Source organism: Harmonia axyridis, chromosome 3 (assembly GCF_914767665.1).
Source record: "Harmonia axyridis chromosome 3, icHarAxyr1.1, whole genome shotgun sequence".
Taxonomy (NCBI): Eukaryota; Metazoa; Arthropoda; class Insecta; order Coleoptera; family Coccinellidae; genus Harmonia; species Harmonia axyridis.
The window spans coordinates 28,373,740-28,399,733 of NC_059503.1; the positions used below are offsets into that span (position 1 = coordinate 28,373,740).

Sequence of the window (25,994 nt, forward strand, 5' to 3'; positions counted from 1 at the left end):
AGAACTAGATAATTCCTGAAGAATATCATTCCTCGACTCCAAATATTCGGAACAGGGAATATATTCGCAGGGGAACAGCTGTTTTGATGTCCAGTTTTTTTGAGCTGTTTCTATATCGATTTGATGTCTGGAATTCACCTAGGAGCTCAAATTTTTAAGATATACAATATTAAAGAAATATACCTTACATTATTTTAACTAAAATCCATAAGTGTAGTAAACAAAAGTAGATTTTTATTTCAGTTATACAAAATACAATATTATGTCGTACTTACAAACGAAAAAAAAAACATTGAAGAAATGAAATCGTTACTCAATACTTTGAAAGCTTCTTTTCCGAGACATTCTTGAATGTTTTTTGAATAGTCGGTCCTCCATAACTTTAATATCTTCACCTTGTCCCTCATGTCTTCTAAATTTTCGGGAAAACGGTCTAAGTGGCTTTGTAAATAGTGTCTTTTAATACTATTATTGCACCCTTAATTAATTGTCTTATTTGTGGGCCGTCAAATATACCTGCTTTGAGTTTTTCTGCGCTCAACTGATGCATTTTTACCCCTATATATGCAAAACATGACCCATTCTCATTAAGAACCTTCACAAATTGCTTCATTAAGCCCAACTTTATATGTAACGGAGAAAGTATAATTTTTTTTCTTTCAACGAAAGCGTCGTTAAAGACATTATTTTCCCCAACGTCCATGTTTTCTCTCTGAGGCCAATCTTTCCTTAACTAGTGGTGTGTTTTGGCCCTACTATCCTAGAGGCACAAGAAACATGGATTTTCGTGTGCTGCCCAAGAAGAAAGTTTACCTTTTTTAAGTCTACACAAATCATCCATTGATGTTCGTGATACCTTATCTTCTGCAAGACCAAAGATATTGATTTATATTCTTTTTCCAGTTTCGTTGAGTGAGCTAATGGTATTGAACCATATTATCTATTCTCATTATGTAGGGCACATTTTAAGCTTCGCTCTGAACTGTAAATAAATAGGAGAAGAGCTAATCATCTGGAATATATTCAGCAAGTCCCACTTTTTTCATGAGTCCCTTAATTTCATGACAAAATACAAGATTGTTTTCTTGAGAAAATAATGGTAGCAGATTCACCTGGAATTTACTCAATTACAGACTAACAATAAAACTATTGTACCTACAATAATGAATATAATGGGTGTTTTTTTTAGAGCTATAGAACTTTAAATTGCAATAAAACAACGATGGATTATTCGATTGACATGAATTTTATTTATCCGCAAGATAATCTTATGGCATTACATTTTAAATATGATTTCTGGCATATGACCGCCACGGTTGGCTCGGATGTAGTCCGATCTGGACGTCCAATTTTCGATGACTTTTTCCAACATTTGTGGCCGTATATCGGCAATAACACGGCGAATGTTGTCTTCCAAATGGTCAAGGGTTTGTGGCTTATCCGCATAGACCAATGACTTTACATAGCCCCACAGAAAGTAGTCTAGCGGTGTTAAATCACAAGATCTTGGAGGCCAATTCACAGGTTCAAAACGTGAAATTAGGCGGTCACCAAACGTGTCTTTCAATAAATCGATTGTGGCACGAGCTGTGTGACATGTTGCGCCGTCTTGTTGGAACCACAGCTCCTGGACATCATGGTTGTTCAATTCAGGAATGAAAAAGTTAGTAATCATGGCTCTATACCGATCACCATTGACTATAACGTTCTGGCCATCATCGTTTTTGAAGAAGTACGGACCAATGATTCCACCAGCCCGTAAAGCGCACCAAACAGTCAGTTTTTCAGGTTGTAACGGTGTTTCGACATACACTCGAGGATAAGCTTCACTCCAAATGCGGCAGTTTTGTTTGTTGACTTAGCCATTCAACCAGAAGTGCGCTTCATCGCTAAACAAAATAAAATGGACGTAGTGCGCGATACGTATTCCGCACAGAACCATTATTTTCGAAATAATATTGCACTATTTGCAAGCGTTGTTCAGGCGTGAGTCTATTCATGATGAATTGCCAAACCAAAGAATAAATCACTTGACAGATGTTAAATCGGTCGCCATTTTGAACAATAATGCCAACTTAAAGTTATATACCTCGAAAAAAACACCCATTATAATATGATAATTTAAGAACTCTCATGAATGAATAAGTATACTGAATGAAACCCACATTGATAGGTAAGTTGATGTATCTAAAAAAGTAGAGCTGATAGGGAAAAACGGATTGCATTTACAGAATAGGCGTCCCAAATATAGTTAAAATCAGTTCATACATCTCAGGCACCAAAAAAAAAATGTTTTTTGTTAACCTGTGATTATGATTCAAGAATACATTTGGTATTTGAATAATTATACATTTTTCCGTGTATGCATCAAGTTGCTCTTCCCCACATAGACACCAAGAAGATTCTCGACGATCCCCCTCACTCTCCTCGAATCCCGCTACCATCAAGGCGCCTCCTTTTCAATTAAACGAAACCATCTATACGCCAACGGCACCGTCGTCGTCCACCACGGGCAATTTGTCCAGCCACAATCGCCTGCCAATCGAAAGACCAATTTACCGCGAAACAATAGGTACTCAAAGGTGATAATAAAATAGTAAAATATATAACGAAACGATATTGGCCCGTTTAGGGAGGGAAATAACAACGTCGTTCCGCGTTTTAGAGCCTTTCAGAGCCGGTACGCCAGAGCCAATCTGCGTTGGTTGACGGGCGACAAAAGATCGGCCGGACAAAGAAGAAGAACGACCGCAATTGCATCTCGCCTTGGCTCGCCTTGGAAGATTTAGGGGTGACAAGTGAAAAGGCGGCTGTGGCAATATGAACATTGAGTTTCCGTGTAACACAGGTGAGTTGAGAATGAGCACCGTGAGTTTTTACATCGGACGGACTTTGAGTTATCGGTTGGAGGAGACAATGGTCGAGTAGATGAGGCGAGCGATGCCGTAGGAACGGAGTAGTCTTGATTTATTGGATACTCAGAGTAGTAAACAGCATATGTAATTTTCAGTAAGCAAATTTTGTCCCCAACATGAACTATCAAATTTGACATAAGGTGTGCGGAAATTAAAACATATCAGTGATACGACATTTCATTCAATTCGTGAGTTTCTCCACAAAGAACGCACTTCTTATGTCCAAAGTGAATCAACGTTTCATATTAACTAAAAATATATTGAAATAAATACCTTAATATATCAGAAAATCAGAAAACAAACTTCAAGCGCCCCAAACGACGTGAAACAACCGATGACACTAGGAGAGCAAAAGTTGTCAAACCTTGCATTTGAGCAGGTAGATACAGAAAATAATAAATATTCTGCTCATTATAAATTCGACAATTAGAAAAAATATCGGATTCCAAATATTCAAATTTGCATATTTAATCGGAAACACCACAAATAAATCTAACCACACGTAAAATTGCGTATACTCCCTCTATCTATGTTTATTACTCTATGATTGGATACCAGTAGTGAGCTTCCGAAGAAAACATAAGTTTTCATTATATGGATTTTACCAGGTGATCTATTTTTAGTTGAAGCAGACGCAATTATCGAGAATGAAACATCAAGTGATCTCTGCCTAAGACACCCTTTCACACCATCGTGGAGAGGTGACTCTGCTGCAACGCGGCGGCTCGCCGGGCCCGCATTAGAATTTGCACAAAAATTGTTTGGAACCATTTGAATGAGAATGGTCTCAAAAAGAAGCTCGATGTAGTATGGGTACCACATCAATTAACGCAAAAAACCTCATTGAGTGAATTTTTACCTGCAAATCGCTGCTGAATGTCAACAAAATCTACCCATTTTTGGTGATTGCCACTCGGTATCATAGACATAGAATAATATCGACTTGAAGTTAAAGAGACCATTGATATCGGCGTATTTTGACAAGTTAGTTAATGGCGAAACATGGGTTTCTTGAATTGAGTGTGAGTGTTGTCTTGTGGAGATTGCGGATTCTTAAATGATTTTGTTGTGATTCTTGTACTTATTTAAGTACTTATAAACATTTTTGAAATTGTCTGCTTCGTATGCAGCTTATAAGTTTTTTGTTGGATCCAAAAGAAGGGTTTGACGTGAAATTTCATAGGTAAGTAAGAATGAAGTGATGTATCGTTTAGTTCATTGGATATTTTCACACATTATTTCTGAGAAATTAGGTGAAATAGGTTATGCTGATGACAATGAGGAGTAAACACTACAAACCTTCTGCCACAGTCGTATAATATGTATTAATCAATATGGAAAGAAAGTTTTGAGAAAGGAGCCATAAATTTTGATATTGAAAAGATGTATTACTAGAATAAAAATTAATACTATACAGAAAATTCCTACCCTTTATAGATCTGGTTATGAATTTTTGATCATTTTATTCGAGTTTCGAAACGAATAAGCCCGCCTTACAATCTCTGTGTCATATGTTGATCATAATTGTGTTATATTAATATTTGTTATATATTTTCTTCCAAATATGTGTAAGGAGACTTTTGTTTTAAATGTGATCAATCGCATTAGATGTCAAGTTGACAGAAATAAAAGAAACTGAAATTTAAATTCGTGTAATAATTTGTTTTGAAGATTAGATGAGTAATAAACGAAAGCGCAGTCCCAAGGGGGGTCAAGGGGGTCATGACACCCCCTCAAAATGGAACCACCTAACACTTAATATGCGTTTCAAGCAGACAAGGTACGAAATGGTCTCCTTAAAAAACTTGAAGCCCAAAACGGCGATCCCCCGAAAATTTAAGGCTAGGGCCGCCCTTGAATTAACGTTGAATGTTGTTTCTTTAATGTTCAGGTATGATTTATAATGCATAAAATTGTGTTTAACATTGTATTTTCCATGGCTAATAATAAAGAATAAACTTCAATTTTCAGTTGGTTATTCTGAAACATTTTTTTTTGGGATATTAACATTATATATGCTTGAATATTTGATGATGAAAGGGAAAATAATAAACCCTTGTGAAAACCTGGAATTCTTTTTTACACCACCAGAGTAAAGGGAGATACTTTTGGCACGTAAGACTGAAATGTCCTCTTTCGATAGGAAATTTACCACTTTCATCCTCAATCACTCTCACTATTTTTCTCAGTCTATATTTCCCGAAACAGATATAAAATTTTGAAATTTCATAAATGGTTTTTTGTAGGTAAGTGTCATTATTCATCACATATTTTGGATTTGCTAAAGTTCTGTTACACTTGGAGCTACATGAAACATGAAATCGGATATAAATTAGTGATCTATAATTTTATTCAAATATGAATTTTCTGAAGACTCTGGAATAAAAAATAAAAGATATTTTCTTTCAGATTCGCTTTATTCTTAAAGAAATTCTAAATATCATGAAAATCTGTCCCATACAACTCTTAATGTGGTTTCGATACTATTCTCATCCGAATAACTCAATATTTATATCCTGAAAAAAATTAAAAACGCATCATTTCCATAGCCAATTCCTATATTTAGCCATTAATTATTCCATCCTTCACAACCCCATCTCTCTCTTTGATAGTCCGCAACGCTTTTCAGTCCACGTGACCACGTGCTAGCCAGTCCATGCTCGGAACGGAGTTAACAAACGCGCATGCGCGTGCAATACCCGGGAACCGCGTCGAATGCAATTATTAAATGCCGTAAATAATCCCAAATCGTAAAAGTTCATGTTTCCCGGCTCCGAAATAGCCCCATAACGCCCGTTCTCAAAACAAAAAAACGTCGTCCGTCGATGCCTATTAATAATCGCGAAACAATCGCAACTGCGACAACGAGAACCTGAAACCGTCGTAAAAACCGCTCGCGTCGTCTTACCTGCCGTATCGACACCTATTTCTGTGCGCCTCGGTTTCTTCGTCGTCGCCCACGCGATATTCGAGCGCCATATTTGAGGGAAGAACGTCATCGTGAGGCACGTGTCGCCTGTTTGTTATCAGGAAATCGACTCATTTAGATCTGGAACGACGTCGGGTGTGGCTTCCGTTTTTTCGAGTGTGGCGAATTTGCGATAACGCGATTATATCGCCGCGATCTGTTCGCGGTATAGGTTCTAACGACGCGCGATCCGTTCTCGCGATGCGCGATATGTGAGTCTTTGACGCGAGTTGTAGTGACGTGTTTTCGAGGTTAAAATAGACCGATTGAGGAGATAGAGCCGTGTTGTTACTGTTTTTAGCTTGATACCGGCCGTTTTGATCGAGTTCTTTAGAGTGAATTAAGCAAGGTTTTCAAATGTTGCCTAATGAATTTCATTCTTCTTCCACGGCAGTCTCAATATTCTGAACGTTTTATCTTTTTGTTTTCCAAAGTGTTGTATAATGTATTTCTTCAGTCAATGTCATATATTCAGGGTGTGATTTCACGGCAAAAAACAAGATCGTTTCCTTCTATAACTATTTATTATCAATCCAAATCGTGTCACGTAAATCCTCATGAATTTGAAAATATTAATTAACTCAGTACCTACTTAGATGTACCTAGAGAAATTCTTGATTAAACCGGAATTTTTCAGAAGATTCGTAGATCATCATAGTAAAAGGAGTTTCTTATTTGTTTTCATAATTTTCTCTCATAAATTTGTCATGAATGAGGTGGCTCTGAAATCGAGTTTGAATTTTCTGTCAAAACGACCTCAATTCGAGTCATCCATAAATTGTCCAACTAGGTATTCGTTGAAACGATGGAAAACGTTCTTCGTATAAAGATAGACGGCCTTATGGAGATTTCTACCTACTAGATTTCAAAAAATCTTTTTTCAATTAATACATCCTTAATAAACAATGGGAAGTATTTTGGGCAAAAAATAAATGATTTCGGCATTTTCGAATCATCAATGATAGTACTAGTACATGTACTGTGAACAAACAGTTTAGCAGAAAACGTCCGAATGTCATGTGAATGATTACTCGAACGTATAGGTATACGTCGTTAAGAAGGAAAATTCAAACTCAAATATATGAAACCATCTGGGACGATTCGTGAAAAATTGTTCGTATAAAACTTCTGCATTTCTTACCATAAAATACGAATCTGCAATAAAAAACAGGGATTCCCATTTGAAATCCTAAAATTGACCCCTGCACTCCAACAATGGAAGAGGTTCTGGCATAAGACGAGTATCTTTCCGCAAGATGCTTGATTTTCAAGATTTTCGATTCAAAAAGTTACCTGATATGGGTAATTTTTATTTGTTATTGTATAATAGTTTTAAAAATTACTCATGCGTGAAAATTTTGTATCCATCAGAGTAAAAACTTCGAATAAACTAGACGCCTAAAAATTGTTGGAGAATCTGCTTTTCTTTGCATATTTTTCATAATTATTATTATTGTTCCAACAAAAAATATTGTTTCTTGTTTTGATATATGTCATAATCAAATAATTTAATCATACCTTGAAAATATGACAACCCTTGGATTCTTACATATTAATCAGAACTGAAATACTACTATGTCAAAAAAGTATCGGAAATTGGTAGGGGGGAAATACGAAATATCTACCCATATGTTTCGTTGATTAAAATATCGAATAAATGTCGAATTAAGAGTTCAGTGGTTTTTCGATTGGATGTTTATGGAGAACTAATCATACCTAAATTTGTGCTGAAAATTTGCACTTATTGGTTTGAGACAATGGTTTTTCTTTCTAAAATATTTTCAGATCTCTCAACTTCCGGTTATACCTTATTTCAAATGGCACACACAGTATATTTTTGTATCATAAGATAGCTTATTTGATGACAATTTCAGCAATATGCCAATAACTCAACGGTTCATGATTCTCATGAAAAAATGGTGGCGACGGGGACTCACATTTTTTTAGAATCATTGTCTGGATTAAATACAAACCATAAAGAGAGAAGTTGGAAGTATATAAGAATAAAAAAATTGGGGCACAATTTTCTGCTTTTTCTGGTCACTTAACGACAATATTTTGAATTTGAAACTCTCTTAAAGCAACCCTCATAATTATCGAATCCCGGTACTTTTTTGACATTGACATGTATTCTCGAGATTTCTTATGGTTGTTCCTATTAGGACTAGAATATATTCCTTTCTAATATTTTTTTCAGGTAGATCATATAGATATTATAATCATTCCTTATTTTATGCGGTGTTCTGTCGATCTTTAACCTACGTAGATACTTCCTTTTTATTATTTCTAAAACCACTAAAAGACGATGAATACGTGGAGGCAATTTTCGAGTTCCTACCTGCGCAATGCGAGTGAAGTGTTCTACGACAAAGGTTTTTTTGTGTCGTACATAAGCGACAATATAAGACAGAATTATTACCTTATTGGACCTCTTGGTGAGTTTCTAATAATATTACTGAAAGCTCGGTGATCCGATAATTCTATATTATGTAGCAATTAATTACGTATCATGCTCGAGCTCAGTAGATTTAACTGGGTCGTGAGCCTGACCTCACAATTCCACAGAATGAAAAATCACAAATTTCAAATGGAAAACTCGTTTTATTTACCACAAGTATTTCTTCTTCTTCTTCTTACAGTTTGTATACACATATTCACAGAAATGTTACCATATGGTACCAAAGTGAGTCGAATAAAATAATCTAACCGATAAAAACTTAAAATTACTTAGGTAGGTACTAGGTATAGGTATAAAACTTTTTTTAGTCGAAAAAATCTTAATAAGGAAATATCTTATGGAAAAATGTTTCCTATGATAAGTTGATGGATTTGTGGCAAACCAGGGCCGCTGCCAGGTCCGGCAAACCGGACATTTTGCCAGGGCGACAAATTTTAGGGGCGCAGTCAGTTGATAAAACAAGACATATTTTTTGACACAAAAATGTTTTCTTATTGAAAATACCACTCTTTCTATTAAAATAATTAAATTACCAAAATCCAATTTTTTTCTAATTGAATAGGCACGCTCAACTATAGTTCTGAAAATACAAATAGGTTCTAAAATTCACCTACGAACTACGCCGTCTTTTTGCTATAGTCTTATAGAGCATCGTGCTTTTAAACAATTCAGGACGATGAAATCGACAAAACATCCATTGATAAATTTGACGAGGTAATTTTAAGTTGAGAAATACGATTTCATATGAATTTGGAAAGATGCCTGAGGGAAATATCAGAGGCACCTTCAAAGAAAATTTAGATGAATTAGGCGAAGCAGGGCGGCGAAATTTTTTTTTACCGGGGCGCAGAAATGTCTGGCGGCGGCCAGGATTTTATGTTCCTTTTCGAGATTTTCGAATGATTCAACTTAAAAAATTACCCGGTATACAAATACCTACCTATACAAAAATGGCGCTTCTCGACGTTATTTGGTTAGTTGGTTTGGGGAACAGGCTAATGATCAATCTAATCAGATCATAACAGATGAGTTGTTTCAAATAGGCCGGCGTTTTATGATTCCTTGAACAGCATCACGAGGTTGCTAAGTTCTAAACGAAATTAGATATCTTTCATCTTACATATCACCGATTTTATGGGATTTTCACGTAATTTCCTTAAAAAATAATGGGAATAATCTACATGGAAGAAAGTAAATATTTTCAATTTGCGAATGAAACAAAATTAAAATTTGTGGTAACACTTCGTTTTTTCCAAAAAATATACTTTTTCACCAAGCAATGATATATTTTAAAAATATTCGTGAAAAAAGCCTACAAAAAGAGTTTATAATATAATTTCGTGAATGTCGTCTACTCATTTGCTTCGAAAAAAGAAAAAAGATGAAATCAATGTACAACTTCGTACACCATATAAAGTTTGGTCATCGCAGGAGCGCCAAAGGGGAAATTAATGGAACTCCTTTGTTTGATTAATACGCAAAAAACCACATGGTGGTTATCCCTCTTAACAGCTTCAACGTCTTCGTGCAACCAGAAAGAAATATTGGGAAAATCCAGGAAAGGATCCTGTAAAATAATTCAAAGAAAAAATACTCCAAAACAAGGATTTTAAATTTCAAGTTTCAAGAATAATTAATATTACGAAGGAAATATAGATAACACCTTTCTTGAAACAATCAAGAACGGAGAAGAAGAAATCTCCTTCGGTAGGTACCTACATAAGAAATGACAACTCATGAACATAGGTACAGATTTCGAAATTTTTTTTTCATTAGCCGGTCTTCTCGATTAACTTACCAGCGAATAAATTCCCAGCAAGTAGAACGCTGCAATTCATTACTTTTCCATATCAGAATAGGCAATTGTGTTTTCATTTCGAATCAAACTCCTTTAAAACAATATCTAGAGTCATAATTAAAGAGCCATATGATACCAGCCTATTGTGACTTTTTATATAAAGCTTAGTAAGGTGTAAATTATATCGAACTATTGTAAATTGATACTCGACTCAACCATATTCAATATGATTCTCATGGTTGACTTGTTGCGATCAATGAGTACGAGAATTATCGATTAAACAAATGAAAATGGAGTAGACGGAGGTTATATCCATAGGTCCTTTACCTCGTAGGTATACTGGACATCAATCAAATATTATTATTTTTTTGTTTTTTTCTGGAAAATGCAATTATCGAACTGAAAATACTGTAGATTGCACAAAAAGTTTCTAATAACTGGAAAGCGAGAAAAAGCACAAGATAAAACACGACTCATTTTAAAGCTAGTTTTACGATTACAAAAACAAGTTGAAAGTGTATATCGATTAATAATAAGGTAATTGACAAATAGCACGTGACAATTAACCTTAGGTATTGATATGATGTCTAATAGTTATATTGTAAATTTTATGGATGGGTTTCTAGACACTCAAAATAATTTTTGATTATTCATATTCTACACTTACTTACCTACTTACATTAGCAAAGACTATATTCAAAAATGACTTAGTGTTATCTTAAGTTAGTAACATAGCTTTAGCTATTAATTTTTGTAAATATTTTCTTAATAATGAGATATCTCCAATACTCCCAACACAAACTCCTTCTAACATTAGCTTACTTTCTTCTTCTAAAAGTTCCTTGAATTTTTCTGAAGCCAAATCCATAAGCTCTGTGCAACTTCTTTTTGGGTTCTTTTGAAGTTTTCGATACTAAATGCATTTACTGTAACTTCTTTTATTTCTATTTCTATACACCATTCTAAAGTTTACGATAATTTGTCAAACCCCCTTGAATGCCCCTCGTTGGGCGCCAATTGATATGATATCTAATAGTTATATTGTAAATTTTATGAATTGGGCTGGGTTCTAGTCACTCAAAATATTTATTGATTATTCAAATTTAGAATTAAACATATTTCTTTCAATCAAACACAAGAATAACTTAACTGAACTCACTTTTCTACTAACATAAGCAAAGGCTATATTCAAATATGACATAGTGCTATCTTCAGTTAGTAACATAGCTTTAGCTATTAATTTTTGTAAATCTTTTTTTTATAATGAGAGATCTCCAATAATTCGAACACAAGCTCCTTCTAACATTAGCTTACTTTCTTCTTCTAAAAGTTTCTTGAATTTTTCTGAAGCCAAATCCATAACCTCTGATGCAACTTCTCTTTGGGTTTTTTGAAGTTTTCGATACTAAATGCATTTACTGTAACTTCTTTTATTCCTATTTCTATACACCATTCTAAAGTTTACGATAATTTGTCAAACCCGCTTGAATGCCCCTCGTTGGGCGCCAATTGATATGATATCTAATAGTTATATCGTAAATTTTATGAATTGGGCTGGATTCTGTTCACTCAAAATATTTTTTGATTATTCAAATTCAGATTTAAATATATTTCTTTCGAACAAACACAAGAATAACTTAACTAAACTCACTTATCTACTAACATAAGCAAAGGCTATATTCAAATATGACTTAGTGCTATCTTCAGTTAGTAACATAGCTTTAGCTTTTAATTTTTGTAAATCTTATTTTTATAATAAGAGATCTCCAATTATTCGAACACAAACTCCTTCTAACATTAGCTTATCCTCTTCTTCTAAAAGTTTCTTGAATTTTTTTAAGACAAATCCATAAGCTCTGATGCAACATCTCCTTGGGTTCTTTCTAAGTTTTCGATACTAAATGCATATAATGTAACTTATTTTATTCCTATTTCTATACACCATTCTAAAGTTTACGAAAATTTGTCAAACCTCTTTGAATGCCCCACGTTGGGCGCCAATTGATATGATATCCAATAGTTATATTGTAAATTTTCATGAATTCGGCAGGGTTCTAGTCACTCAAAATAGTTTAGTTTATTCAAATTTAGAATGATATATACATATATATCTTTTAAACGAACACAAGAATAACTTAACTAATTTTACTTATCTACTAACATACTTATCTCTACTCCCTGTTTTTACAATGTCTTTTTTACTTTTGTTGAATCTTTCTTTATTAGTTCAGTATTTGGTTTCTTTTCTTCTACAATTTTTCCATAAATCAATTGATGTAGAGCACGTCTACATCAGTGTTTCCAGGTGCAAATGAATATGTATCAAATAACCACAATGTTGTCATTTGAGGGACAAAAAATCAATAAGAACAATAAATATCAAATGAGATTGACACATAATTTATAGTAGGTACCTCTATCAATCATGTATACCTACCTAGTATCACTCATTTAAATGAAGGTAACAACATATATGGTGCTATAAATAATTAGAAACAGTTCATAAGGCCCACAAGTTTCAATAAAAATAGTTCTTCGATGAAAACATAAAACTTCAAAATAAAAATCTAGGTAATGATTATTTATATATGTAATTGACAGACGTTTGGTTGTTTCGTTGACGGGTGCACCAATCCTAGGTTATTTCGATACCTCACTAGTTTTGTAACATATGATGACATTCAACTTATAGGTACCTCACAATTGATGCAGGATGCTATATAAATGTTCATTTCACCTTGATTCACCTCACTGATTTTTATATTATGTAATACCTACGAATTTTTTTTCAACATTCTCGAATAACTATCATACTTTATATCGGATGAGAGAACTCCTTGATCTTCATAGCACATAATTCATAATATTGAAATGAAAATTGAATCAATCATTTAAGGTTGTCAATATAAATTCAAGAGAAAATTATCTTGATCTAAGAGGGATACCACCATGTGAACAGCTGCTCAGTTCAAAACGAAAGCAGAAATATTTCTTTTCACAAATCACCGATTTTTATGATATGTACGATAAACAAGGCACTAATATATTTTTAGAATATTCATGAAAAAAGCCTACCAAAAATCATTACAAAATAGGTAAAACTATAATTTTGTGAAAAAAATAATCGACCGTCCTACGGTGCCGCCCTCTAATTATTTGCTTCGAAAAAAGAAAAAATAAGGTAAATGAATGTACAACTTTGTACACCGTACAGGGAGGGATTACCACGTGGTGGTAATCCCTCTTAATTTCCAGCATTGTTATGTTGACGATAAGGCACTAAGGAGTCAAGGCGTGTATCATAATAGAAGTACTTGTACCTGCTATTTCTCAACTCATTGGGAGTATTTAATGTTTTATTATTTACTTTACGTATTATGATTACTTTAATAGTGTATTGGCGAAGGATTTGAATTCGCAGGATTATTAGTTGTGATATCCAAACAAACATATCCGATCAATTTTTCTAAAATCAAGTGAACAATAATGTAGATAGTTAGATGATATCTATTTTTTATTAGATATTCCATAATTTTAATAATATTATGATGAAATTAACCTCTAACAACGGATTTTTGGGTCAATATTTATCAATAGATATTATATAGATGAATAACTCGGTGTATAAACCCCATCTCCCTGTTCAAATCTCATTGTACCTATAATTACTTAATTGACTGTTATTATATTGATATGTATTCATCAGAAAAAAATGTTTTTGGCAGCTGAGTTGACTGAGTTATATATTCATTTGAGCGCCATCTTCTGTTTTTTTCTAAACTGCAGGTTGTCGAATTTTCACTGCATTAGCCTCTATTATTCCTCACCAGGAACCTTTTTAATTTCATATGAAATCGTATTTTTGAACTCCATATCACCGTATCAAATTTATCAATGGACGTTTTGTCGATTTCATCAAAAAACGCTCTGAATAGTTTAAAAGCACGACGCTCTATAGTCTAGGTATAGTGAAAAGACAATGCAGTTCTTGAAGGTGAATTTTAGTACCTATACTTATTTGTATTTTCATAACTAGTTGAGGACGCCTATTTGTTTTCTATAAAATTGGCGCTTGGTAATTTATTTATTTCAAGTAATACAAGGAAAAGTATTTTCACTAAGAAAACATCTGTGTCCAAAAGTATCCACGTCTTCTTTTAATAACTGACTTAGCGCCTCTACAATTTGGCGCCCCGGCAAAATGTCCGATTTGCCGGTCCTGATCTAAACTACCTAATATAAAGGAATGTATTGTACTGCGGTCAAGGCCGCTGCCAGACATTTTAGCACCCCGACAAAATAAAATTTCGCCGCTCTGCTTTATCTAATTTATTGCATTTTCTTTGCATTTGCCTCTGTTTTTCTTCCCAGGCAACTTTTCAATTTCATAAGAAATCGAATTTTTCAACTTGAGATCACCTTGTCAAATTTCTTAAGTTCTTAAAGGTGCAAAAAGTCTTGTTTTATTAATTGACTTTGCGCCCCTACAATTTGGCAAAATGTCCGGTATGCCGCTACTGGCGGCGGCGCTGACTGCGGTCTGCGACCTAAAGTTATAGGTATTGGACCCTCTCCACAGTATTTATAGGTATGCAACTAAATGCCCACAATAAAAATTTATAAGAACACATTCCTTTCTACAAAAATGGAAATGAATACCTAATAAATATCAGAATACCTACCTACATCGGCAACATAGCAAAGGGTGACCACAAAAACTTCAGAAGTTAACCAGTTTTGCGTGCGTTTTCAAGGTGTATACCTATACAATTGGCATCTGGGATTCGCCATCTATGGCATTATCTGCTAAAATAAATGAACTATACCTACCTTCCAAAGAAGAACTGAAGATTTTAAATAAGTCCCTCATTGATTTCACATCATCTTCTGGAAAAAAATTGTAGAGCTAAATAACTCAAATATCATCCGAAATAAACATAAACTCGAGCTTAGTGGATTGGTTAGGTATCATAGTGTCAACAATTGTATACATTTTTCTGCATTTTTCATTTTGATGAGAACCTTATAAAATCGCTTGGTTTCAATAACTACGACACAATTGAATCCGTTTGAATTCAAATAGCTTTACCTATATCTAAATAAGTATACCAAGCTTTTCCTTTCTCCATCTTCAATCTATTTTTAAGGATCATTCGATTCTTAGAATAATAACAACTTGTTTTCAGGTGAGATCACTTTCTTCTTCTGGGACTATTTGGTGAAAGTATATGGTGAGTATTTCTTACAAACAAACATCAATGGTTTGCAACTGAAAATACTAGAACAAAAAACATCAACTACAGAAGCTTAAATATCAACATAATATACCTACATGAGGACTATAGTTAATCTCTTATAATCCAGAAAATCTTTCCTTACTCAAAAAGAGTTTCGGAAGGCTGCAGCTCCACACCTGCAAACCAAAAACCATCCCATAAACCAACTTACAAAGAGATGCATCCGGCGAATATAGCTATCCCCCAAACTCGCCCCAGAAGGAGCATATCTCCCAAAAACAACCCATGCCCGTCTCTTCCAGGTAACATAAATACCAGTTACAAAACATTAAAACATATTCATTCCGCATCATCCAGAGCTAAAACTAATATGAAAAAATGTAGAGCGGTAGCAAAACAGAATGCGAAATGAGGCGAAAGATCGCGTCCAAGCTATTATCGCCTTTACGTCCCTTTTCCATAGAGACCAACGGATCCGCGGCGGGAGCGATAAGATCATAAGCTGATGGCTACCAGGTACAGGAGGAGCCTGAAAGAAGGGCGTTACAGCACATTTTTATTGGCCCGCGTACGCAGATTTAGCGGTGGGAGAACGGATCGATGAGTAGGGGGGGTAAGCAAAGCTCCAGCACGGCCTGTCACGATCAGTTGTTGTCTTCTCATCACGTTGTTGTGTTCGGCGCGTACGACAAGCTTTGAAAAATTAACAAAACGCGTGTCTTGTCGTAGAGACATAATATCGCGAAAGACGGGTCTGTAACTCTGCGATCTTGCGATTGATGTGCCGGTGAAGCTACTGAGGGCTTTCTGTGTCTAAAAAAGTTCGCAGTTCCGTATACAGGGTGTATAGTGTCAGTGTAAAAGTCAACCTGGCGGCCTACCTTGAAGGAGGCCCCGCTTGTGCTTCTGTGGGGGCCCTTACGCTCAGGGCCGGGTTGGCCCATGTACCCTCCGGGGCCAATACCAATTATTTGCAACATTCAACGCACGACATAGGTTAGTTTCACTGTTACAAGCGTCACATCTTGAAACTTTGTTGTGTATTTTTTGTGAAGTTGGGCAGTACCTTTCGGAGCATCTTCATGAGCACCTTATTAGATGTTTTTTACTCCAATCAGTCAACTGAGCTTCAATGAACTCTAAAATCCAGCTTCATTTTTTCATTTGCGACATATATGACTTTTTTGTCAGCACAAATCAGTTATAAACACCGAATTTGAAACCAAAACCTGAAGGATTATAGATAATTTGGAGAAAATAATAATTTCTCATTGTTTATTATAAAATCATATTCCAAAATTCTCAAGTTCCTTGAATTATTGAACTCTGGGCAAAAAATCTAAGTTCTGTATTGAAATTTCGGTTTTGATGCCTCAACATCAAAAAGGAGGAAAATTATCACAAGTGAAGGTGTTAGGTATCTCATTTCTGATAGACACTTGATCACAGCTATTATTCAAACCTCTCAAGGAATGTACTGAAACTTAAAATAAATTTTAATACCACTTAAAATAAATCGGAGATCAGTTCACCACAAATAGTTTCATTGACAATTCAGTTGAGGTAGCTACCTGCTGTAACAACACAAGTTCATAAATCATTATTTGTGGTATTTTCGGTGAGAGGAAAGATAATAGAACAAAAACCGACTAGACTACAGGCTATAATGGTGTACAAAATGAGCTAATCATTAGAAAGGGATTGGTTATTAGGATCAAACGCACAAAAATAATAAATATAAAACAATACAATACAATAATTACAAAACATAAAAACTCAATGAAGACAAAACATATGTCAATAAGACTAACGTTTTTAATATTCTCAATTAATCATTTCTATTCAAAAATTCGTTCACATTAAGAACTAAAACATGTACAGGTGGATATTAATATCAATAAAAATAATTTAAACGTGTCAAGATTGTCACTCATTAATATTGAATAATTAATTGCATTCATCAGCATTTATTTGACCTTTCCTGAACTTTCCAATTAACATTTAAACCATTGCGTAACAACAACATTCAATTGAATATTGTTAAATTGATTTTTTGAAGTCCAATCAAACCTCTGCTAACGATTCTTGTATTTTACGTTCGCTTATCTTGCCGACGGCTGTTTAAACAAAGGAAGTACGTATGTACCCGTCGTACCAATTACAATACCTACATTCAAGTTTCAAAAGGAATACGAAATCCGAGCCTAGTACATCTTGAGATAACAGTATACCTACTCGTAGGTATACATACCTATAATAGTTACCTCATATAAGTACTCACCATTTTAGTATCTTCAGTTATTTAGATGTGGGGTTTACTAGATTTTATTTCAATGTCAAATTGCAATTCTTTTATAGGCCCATGTGAACTTTTCTGTTATATAGTGACCTCTTCAAAATTTTTTGTACGTTATAGGACATGTATCTAAGTTATTTACATTCAATGCAAGATTACGTCGTAAATTAAACGAATTTTACCGAGCATTTTACTCACGATCGTATATCATTTTACATTCCTCCTTGGAATTACCCGGTTAGCAGCTCCTGTTCAAATATTTACTAAACCCTTATAACTTAATGACATACCAGTCTTTATTATACGAGTTATATCTATTTTGTGGATATTTATCATAAGAAATGCTAGTCGGCAGTTTTCCTCATTCAATTACTTATGTATTTGTGTTGAATCCTTAATTGTTTTCGTTCACATCAGTAATCCCTTTCTTTCTTATTCCTTTCATTATTATATTACACCGAATTTTGAATCGGGTATAACATTTTTACCTACGCAATTGTGATTTTTTCATCTTGATTGAGTCAATTGTCCCACGTTTGTTATAGAGATAGATAGTGGAACTTCTGGTTTCTATGCTATCGGGATCATAATACTTAAATGATTTATTATCGTCAACTATAAAATTCTTATCAGGCCAATTCTGAAGTAAATCATTATTGTTGATGACCGACGTATTAAATCGTTCTGAATTTACAGCTATTCTGAGGAATTGAAAACTGAAAGTAGAAAAAGAGAGAGATGTTTTATGCGTAGGAATAAATTCGATAGGATTAATGATTTCCATTCAGATAATATTCATATATGACGGTCATTAAGAAAAAAAAACAGAAAAATATTAAAAATAATGGGGAAAATACAAAATGCCGAAAATGAACAAAGGGGAATTTTCATCAATTTGGATTATTACTGCAAATGCAAATTTAAACTTCATTAATATGGATTTCATTCATGATTTTCAAAAATTACCCACCAACAGAAACTAATCGAATTCAGTCTTCAAAATCTCTTCGTTGCGCAACAGATTTGTTTAGTTTTTTCAACCCGAGGTTCAACCAATCCAATGAAAAATATGATATAACAGATGCTGTTCATTTTCTATTCCCTAGTCGTTGGTTCCTGATCTAAACTGATCAAATTAAAGATATCTTTGCTAACCTAATCTGCACCATAAAAGATTTGATGTCCTGTTTTACCATGTAGTCTTTTTGTTGCCATAACACAAAAAATACTTAATTTTGTTTGAAACAGAAATTCTCGATCACGTATAGATATAAAAAAAATTAAAAAGTCAAATGCTCAAAAGTTGCCACGATTTGCAATTGTTGATGGATCACAGTATTTCTATAACTTAAGTACATTGAACGTTTACGTAATTACCTATGGTAATTGATCTGGTCCATAATATCATGTTCTGGAGCATGCAAGAATGATAATTAACTTGTATTTACATCAATTAGATCATTTCTTGCAGTTACTGATTATGCCATTCATACTTTCGTCAAATCTATTTATAGCTCGAATGAGAACATGAGACAAGTAGAAATAGGTATTCATTTCATTATAACTGAATATAGGCAATACATTTTTCGTGTGCTATACCTATCTATCTATTTTTTGCTGGAATGAACTGCTTAAATTTCCATAATTTGAGTTTTGGACGGAGAAAAATCTAGGCTTTAATCATTTTAGAGTAATTATGGTTTTTATGTTATACCGCCTTGATCATATTACTAGCCTTGATATTAAGTAAGTTTTTGAGAGCTGAAAGACAAAGAATCACTTAAATTTAAATATTCGGCAAACTAGGTATAGGTACCTATGTATATACTATCCTAGTTTCATATATGGAACTAGGATTGATAATAATTGATAAATATTGGCTCGAGAGTTTTTTATTCAAAACGGAGGAAAATAACTTCAGTTTTTGAAATTCAATGATCCCTTTTAAAATTTGTAAAAAAGATTAAAACGATATAGCACCCGTTTTAAATATAAAATTTCATGTAGATAAATGACTATAATTTTCCAGAAAAAAATATAGAAATGTGTACAAATTTTCCGGAAAGATTCCAATTATTAGAAATAATATAACAAAATTTCCATTGATAACTTATGATGTGCTATCAGAGCAAAAATATCAAACGGTATGAATCCGAAGAACATGATATCTACGTAACAATCAATCTTAAACAAATTTAACATAATTGTAAGTTCTCAGCATGGCTTCAGACCATGGTATCCAACTGAAACTGCAGCTTTTTAATTTTTACCGTGTATTTATTGAAAGTTGGATAATGGACTTTTTGTGACCAGTTTGTTGTTTGATCTATCAAGAGTTTTCAATTCCTCGAATTTCAAACTCATGCTAAGTAAATTTTATACATAGGTACGATCATATGAATTCTTCTTCTTCAAGTGCCGTCTTCGTTCCGAAGTTTGGCTATCATCAAAGCTATGCCTATTCTCGATACTGCAGATCTAAACAATTGGCAGTTGTTGCAATTGTACCATTCTCTCAATTAGGAGTAGTATATTATTTTCTCTTTCTTGCTATTGTTATACCTAATGAAGTATTTTTTACCGACTTGTGACTTGTCTCATATTGGGGATCAATAAAAGTTTAATACTATTACCAACCGATTGAGAATCAGTTTATTTTGAATAAAGAATAATTGTGGACAATTGCTTGGCAGATACATTTTGAGCCTTCGTTCTATGATCAGATTGGTCTCTTTCATGAAAAAAAATTGCATAAACATTCGTGTCATTATCCAACAACTTCACAATGAGGTTCATTTCAATTCGTTCAATATTTTTTTGATATTGGGCACAAAAAATCAGACGCCTCAAAAATATTTAACTTCGGAAACATTGGACGGATTTTGACTATTAACAAACTCAACCGAAGCGATCGGAAAGTTCTTAGGTGTTTCATCTGGAAAGTTATTATTCTTTCTCACGAGAAACTTAAGTCTCAACTCCGATCCTATCCGGGAAACGCTCATTGTTTCGATCTATGCAGATGGGGGGCAACTCTTTGCGCCATTAACGTTATCGTCCTTCAGCGTTGCGCAAGGCGTGTCGGAAAATCGTAAACGTTTACCTGCCGATTTAATGTTTATGTTACAATTTCAAAACCTTAAACCTATCGGTAATTGGAACACCCACGACGGCTAGCCATTATTGACTTCTGGAACACGCACTGTTGAAGTGTTCGTGCACTGGGACACGGGAAACTGACTCTGGGCAGTCGCTATAACCCCAATAAAAAAAAATCGGGAAAAATAGCTACCCGCTGACGCGATGCAATGAGATTTTGATTACTTGTTATTTTCAATACTGAGGCAATAGGCTAAACGACTAAATTTAAAATCCCCTATTCATGATTTTAAATCACATAATATTCTGATGTAGGAATACGTTCTCGTGGACGTATTCCTCAGATTTTGATTACTTGTTCTTTTCAGTACTGCCACAATAGGCTAAACGACTAAATTTAAAATCCTCTACTCGTGATTTTAAATCACCTTATATTCTGATGTAGGAATACGTTCTCGTGGACGTATTCCTCAGATTTTGATTACTTGTTCTTTTCAGTACTGCCACAATAGGCTAAACGAATAAATTTAAAATCCTCAATTCGTGATTTTAAATCACCTACTCTTCTGATGTAGGAATACGTCCTCGTGGACGTATTCCTCAGATTTTGATTACTTGTTCTTTTCAATACTGACGCAATAGGCTAAACGACTAAATTTAAAATCCTCTACTCGTGATTTTAAATCACCTTATATTCTGATGTAGGAATACGTTCTCGTGGACGTATTCCTCAGATTTTGATTACTTGTTCTTTTCAGTACTGCCACAATAGGCTAAACGACTAAATTTAAAATCTTCTACTCGTGATTTTAAATCACCTACTCTTCTGATGTAGGAATACGGCCTCGTGTACGTATTCCTCAGATTTTGATTACTTGTTCTTTTCAATACTGACGCAATAGGCTAAACGACTTAATTTAAAATCCTCTACTCGTGATTTTAAATCACCTAATATTCTGATGTAGGAATACGTTCTCGTGGACGTATTCTTCAGATTTTGATTACTTGTTCTTTTCAGTACTGCCACAATAGGCTAAACGACTAAATTTAAAATCCTCTACTCGTGATTTTAAATCACCTACCCTTCTGTTGTTGGAATACGTCCTCGTGGACGTAATCCTCAAAATTTTAGGAATACGTCCTAGTAGACGTATTCCGTTATTATTATTATTAGATTTAGGGCAAAAACGCGTCACGGTGCCCGCTTATGACGTAACGCTTAAGCAAAACTTTCATTGTGTAGTTTGTGTCTATTTTGAACGATGAAAGACAACGAAATATACTTACTGAATATTGTCACTCAACCCTGGGAGAACGTCGAACAACAATTAAATAATACACATATCAATCGAAACGCCAACATTAGATAATCACAACAAAACTTCCAAACTATACACAAGGTGGTGTTATTTTTATATCATATAGAAATGAATTATACTCCGTATGTCTATGGATTGCGCCCAAAAGTGACGTCTTTTCTCTGATTCGTGTTCCATATAAAATGGCTGTATTTCATAATTTTATTTAATCGAAAATCTCATTAATCTTCATGTTCAAATTTGAGAGTCAATTTTTAAAATCTTTTTAACATCTTTTTAACTCAAGTAGATTATTATTTTTACTCTTCATTAGTCTGTTGTGTATTTTCTAATGCTTAACCCTGTGGACAATATTTAGATTTCTTTCTATTGTTGTTCAATTGAAATACATACCTATTAATTACTTACAATTAATTTTCAATCAATAATATCCGATTGTACATAATCATGTTAATTAAATATAATCTGCTAAATTCACTTAGTACCTAATTATTTTTCGAACGGTTACTTCATTGGGATCTGGTACTTCGGGAGCGAATGTTATAGGTAATTATAATCGAATGAAAGATCATTTCAATTCTATCATTTATTTATTGAATCGAAGCATCTAGGTTACGATTATCAGAACACGATTTTTAAGAAATATATCAATGCTAACGAAACAGAAGGTATTCTTTTATTTCTTCATTTATTTTTGGTATTATCACTTGAAGCCCCTCCCAATACCTTGTTTCTTTTGTTTTCCTGAAAATCAATAGTTTGAATTGGATTTTTTTTGAGGAAAAATATTGAATCAAATTGGAAGCAGGCACCGAAGAAGTTTATTTGTTTTTATATGTGCATTCAAAAGGAATCATGAAATTTTGAAAGATATTTAATTTCGAACACGAAATATCATGTTTTTCAATTTTGGAATTATTATTATTAGATACGTACCTACTTGATTATTACTCATCTATAAATTATACATTCATCACCTGAGGTTTTCTGAAACTGTACAAATACCTATTTGAATTTCATCCTGAAAATCTTCTTCCTCGTCTTCATTATCGAATAATTTCATAATTGAATATTCGTCTGAAATCTATAAATATTTCCAAAGAACTAGCTTGAAAATCGGATCCAATTCCATAGGTTTAATATCAAAAAATGAAAATTTTAATACTATACAACATTATCCAATCATTAAATTGATAACATATGAGTTTAATTATGATAATAACACTATATTTTCCATCACACACTTTTTTATTCTAATGGGTTTAGAAAATAAGAAATTTTAAATGACTATACCGTACTTATTTGATGCAGAACAAATACCTACTATTGAGTACCTACTTTTTATTTATTTTTAGATTTTTCGAATAGAATAGAAAGTCATTTTGTGAGATAGGATAAAGTAATAAACTATTTTTTCAATACAACCAAACTAATTAAGTATAAATATTAAAATTGACGTAGAAAATTTTATACCCTCAATTTATATCTATATCAATTTCAATCTAGAAGGAAAATGCGCTAAATAACAATTTGTTTAATTGCAAAAAGTGGATTTTGCAAAATGGTAATATTTTTGTTCTATTTTAGCAAAAATGCAGTTGGTAAATATTGATTGAACAAATACCTATTCTAAGGTTTCTATCTGTAGTACCAGAAAGACAGACTATTCTTTCAATTCTGTTATCTCATAACAATTTTCCATTTAGATATTGCCGGGTATAGGTATAGGTATTGGGCAAATTCTATTTCCTCGTTATCAGAACATACGAGGGAGTATCGGATGTATAGCAATAATATATCGATTATTTACTTCATAATTGAAAAAGTCGTCCGTGGAATTTTCCATTTTGTGTCATTACTCTTAGTTCGAGTATACTATTATAATGTCAAACATTATTGGCTTTGCTATGATCAGTTTTTGAAATATACAGGGTAATTTATAAAGAGTTATTACAAAAGTTGTCGAAAAGTTGCATACAATGAAAATTTCATACAGAGTAAGTACACCGGCGTGTGCTTGGCAGCCACTTTTCAGTAGCCTTATATTTTCCAGCAGCCAAATGACCAGTGGCGTCGGTAGAAATTATTACTAACAAAACGATCCGTTTTTGGGCTGCAACGCCAGAATTTGATTCTTGAGTACTCTTGGAATTTCATATTTTGGGTATTTCCTCAACTTTATGTTACAATAAAAACGCTATTTGTTAACGAATAATATATTCACTTCTGATGGTTTTTTATGCTTATGCTAGTGGACTGTATATTAGACTGAATTAACTTGCGTTCCTGCATAGACTCGCAGAGTGTCAAGTGGTTTAAAGTGAGATTGGTTGCACATGGCCCTACAGTTTCTAGAAAAATCTATGAAACCCATAGGCGGAGTATGATAAGGGTTCAAACTGATTATATTATTATAAACATCATACGATGAAAATTTCATACAAAGTAACGGCAAGATACATGTTGGTGCATTGCGTTGCGTTGCATGGTAACACACAAATGCGTTTTAGCCTTTAGTATCTAGTGATTCGTTACGAAATTCACGATTAGAACCTTGATCCGGTCGCCGTCGCAACAAATTTACCATGACAAAGGATCCATCCGTGACCGTGTCCGTCAAACCGACCGTGTACCAAAACCAAATCGTGCCGACAAAACCGCCGTGTAAAAAATCGCCACGGCGCTTGAACCCGCCTGCGGTCGCGGATCGACCTTTTTCTGCAGTTTCGGGCTCGTTGCCGCCGCTGTCTTCTAACGTTTTCGGTTTTTGTCGCCGACGGTGACATGTAGTCGTTTCACACGGTCGAGTAGGCCGAGCAAAGGACGTAAGGTATCCTTAGCACGATTCGGTGGTTGCGAATTCGGTTGTCCCGTTTTTGAAATTTGAGAAATGAGGAAGATAATAATCTGGAAGTTTTAGGAAAGTAAATGTTTTTACTGTCGATGGAAATAAGCTACACTTACAATGTGGCAGTGATTCGTTGCATTCATTTCATAGCTTGAAGATTCGTCTTAGAGCAGGTTCACAAAACAAGCGCTCAACGCGCGTTGAATTTTAGCCTAGTGTTCACATGATCCGCGCTTGCAAAGCGTTCCGCGCTTGCAAAGCGTTGAGTCTGCGTTGCAGTGCTAACTTGGGATACATCAAGCCAAGTAGCTTGACATGACATTTTAACCAACTACTTGACTTGAAAATCAAGCTCGTGAAAATTACATACATGATCTTAGATATGTATTTATTGCTTGACTTGATATGCACGCGTCGCACGGCATATATTTCTGCAATCTCGTACTCGCTTAGTGTGACTTTATTAGTAGTCTCCTCACATTTCTATGAAATCTATTGTTAGATTTTGGTAGTTTCAGAAATATCTTTCTAAACTTGGCCAAAATGGACAATTATGTCAGATCGAGAGATGAATTTGAAGGTATAGACTTCATAATTCACCACTGAAAAATCAAGTATCAGATTATACAGAGCGTCCTATTAACCTCATCAACGAAAGAAAATTGATTGGCTAGAACGCAAAATTGGGGATGGGTAACGCGAAAGATGTCAAACATTTGGTAGCACCATCGAGAGAAATGCCATCCTAAAATAATTTCATAAAAAGTCCTTATAATTTCGTCAAATTCATATTGATATTCTCAAAATTTTCGAGGTCCACACAAAATTACCAATTTCATGGTTAAAGAAGTGTCCTCCTATTTTTTGGGATGAAGCTTCCTCATAAAAAATTGACTCTTACCTTTATGATGAAGCTTCAAAGTTTCCTCAAACCTTGAAATTGGTTCTTGGAACACAATTATTTTCTAAAGGAGACTTTACTTTCGATTATGAAACTGACCCTAAGATCTTGACTTTCAGTTTGAAGAGGAATTTTCGAGATGAAACATCATTCAT

At 34.0% G+C, this 25,994-nt stretch overlaps 1 protein-coding gene across 4 annotated transcripts in view; it reads left to right on the top strand.

Annotated features, from left to right (window-relative positions):
- The first annotated feature begins 2,665 nt into the window (after positions 1-2,665).
- Positions 2,666-25,994, top strand: part of LOC123676546 (LIM/homeobox protein Lhx1) — a 94,254-nt gene continuing 70,925 nt past the window's right edge. Inside the window, exons 1-2 of one of the 4 annotated variants that reach the window (XM_045612497.1) lie at positions 2,666-2,848; positions 15,326-15,370. In XM_045612497.1, the coding sequence (XP_045468453.1) occupies positions 2,821-2,848; positions 15,326-15,370 (73 nt within the window). In that variant the 5' untranslated portion in view covers positions 2,666-2,820. Of the gene's footprint in view, positions 2,849-8,173; positions 8,319-15,325; positions 15,371-16,037; positions 16,373-25,994 lie in introns of those variants that run through there. The other 3 variants (XM_045612496.1, XM_045612498.1, XM_045612499.1) reach the window with 3 other exon arrangements.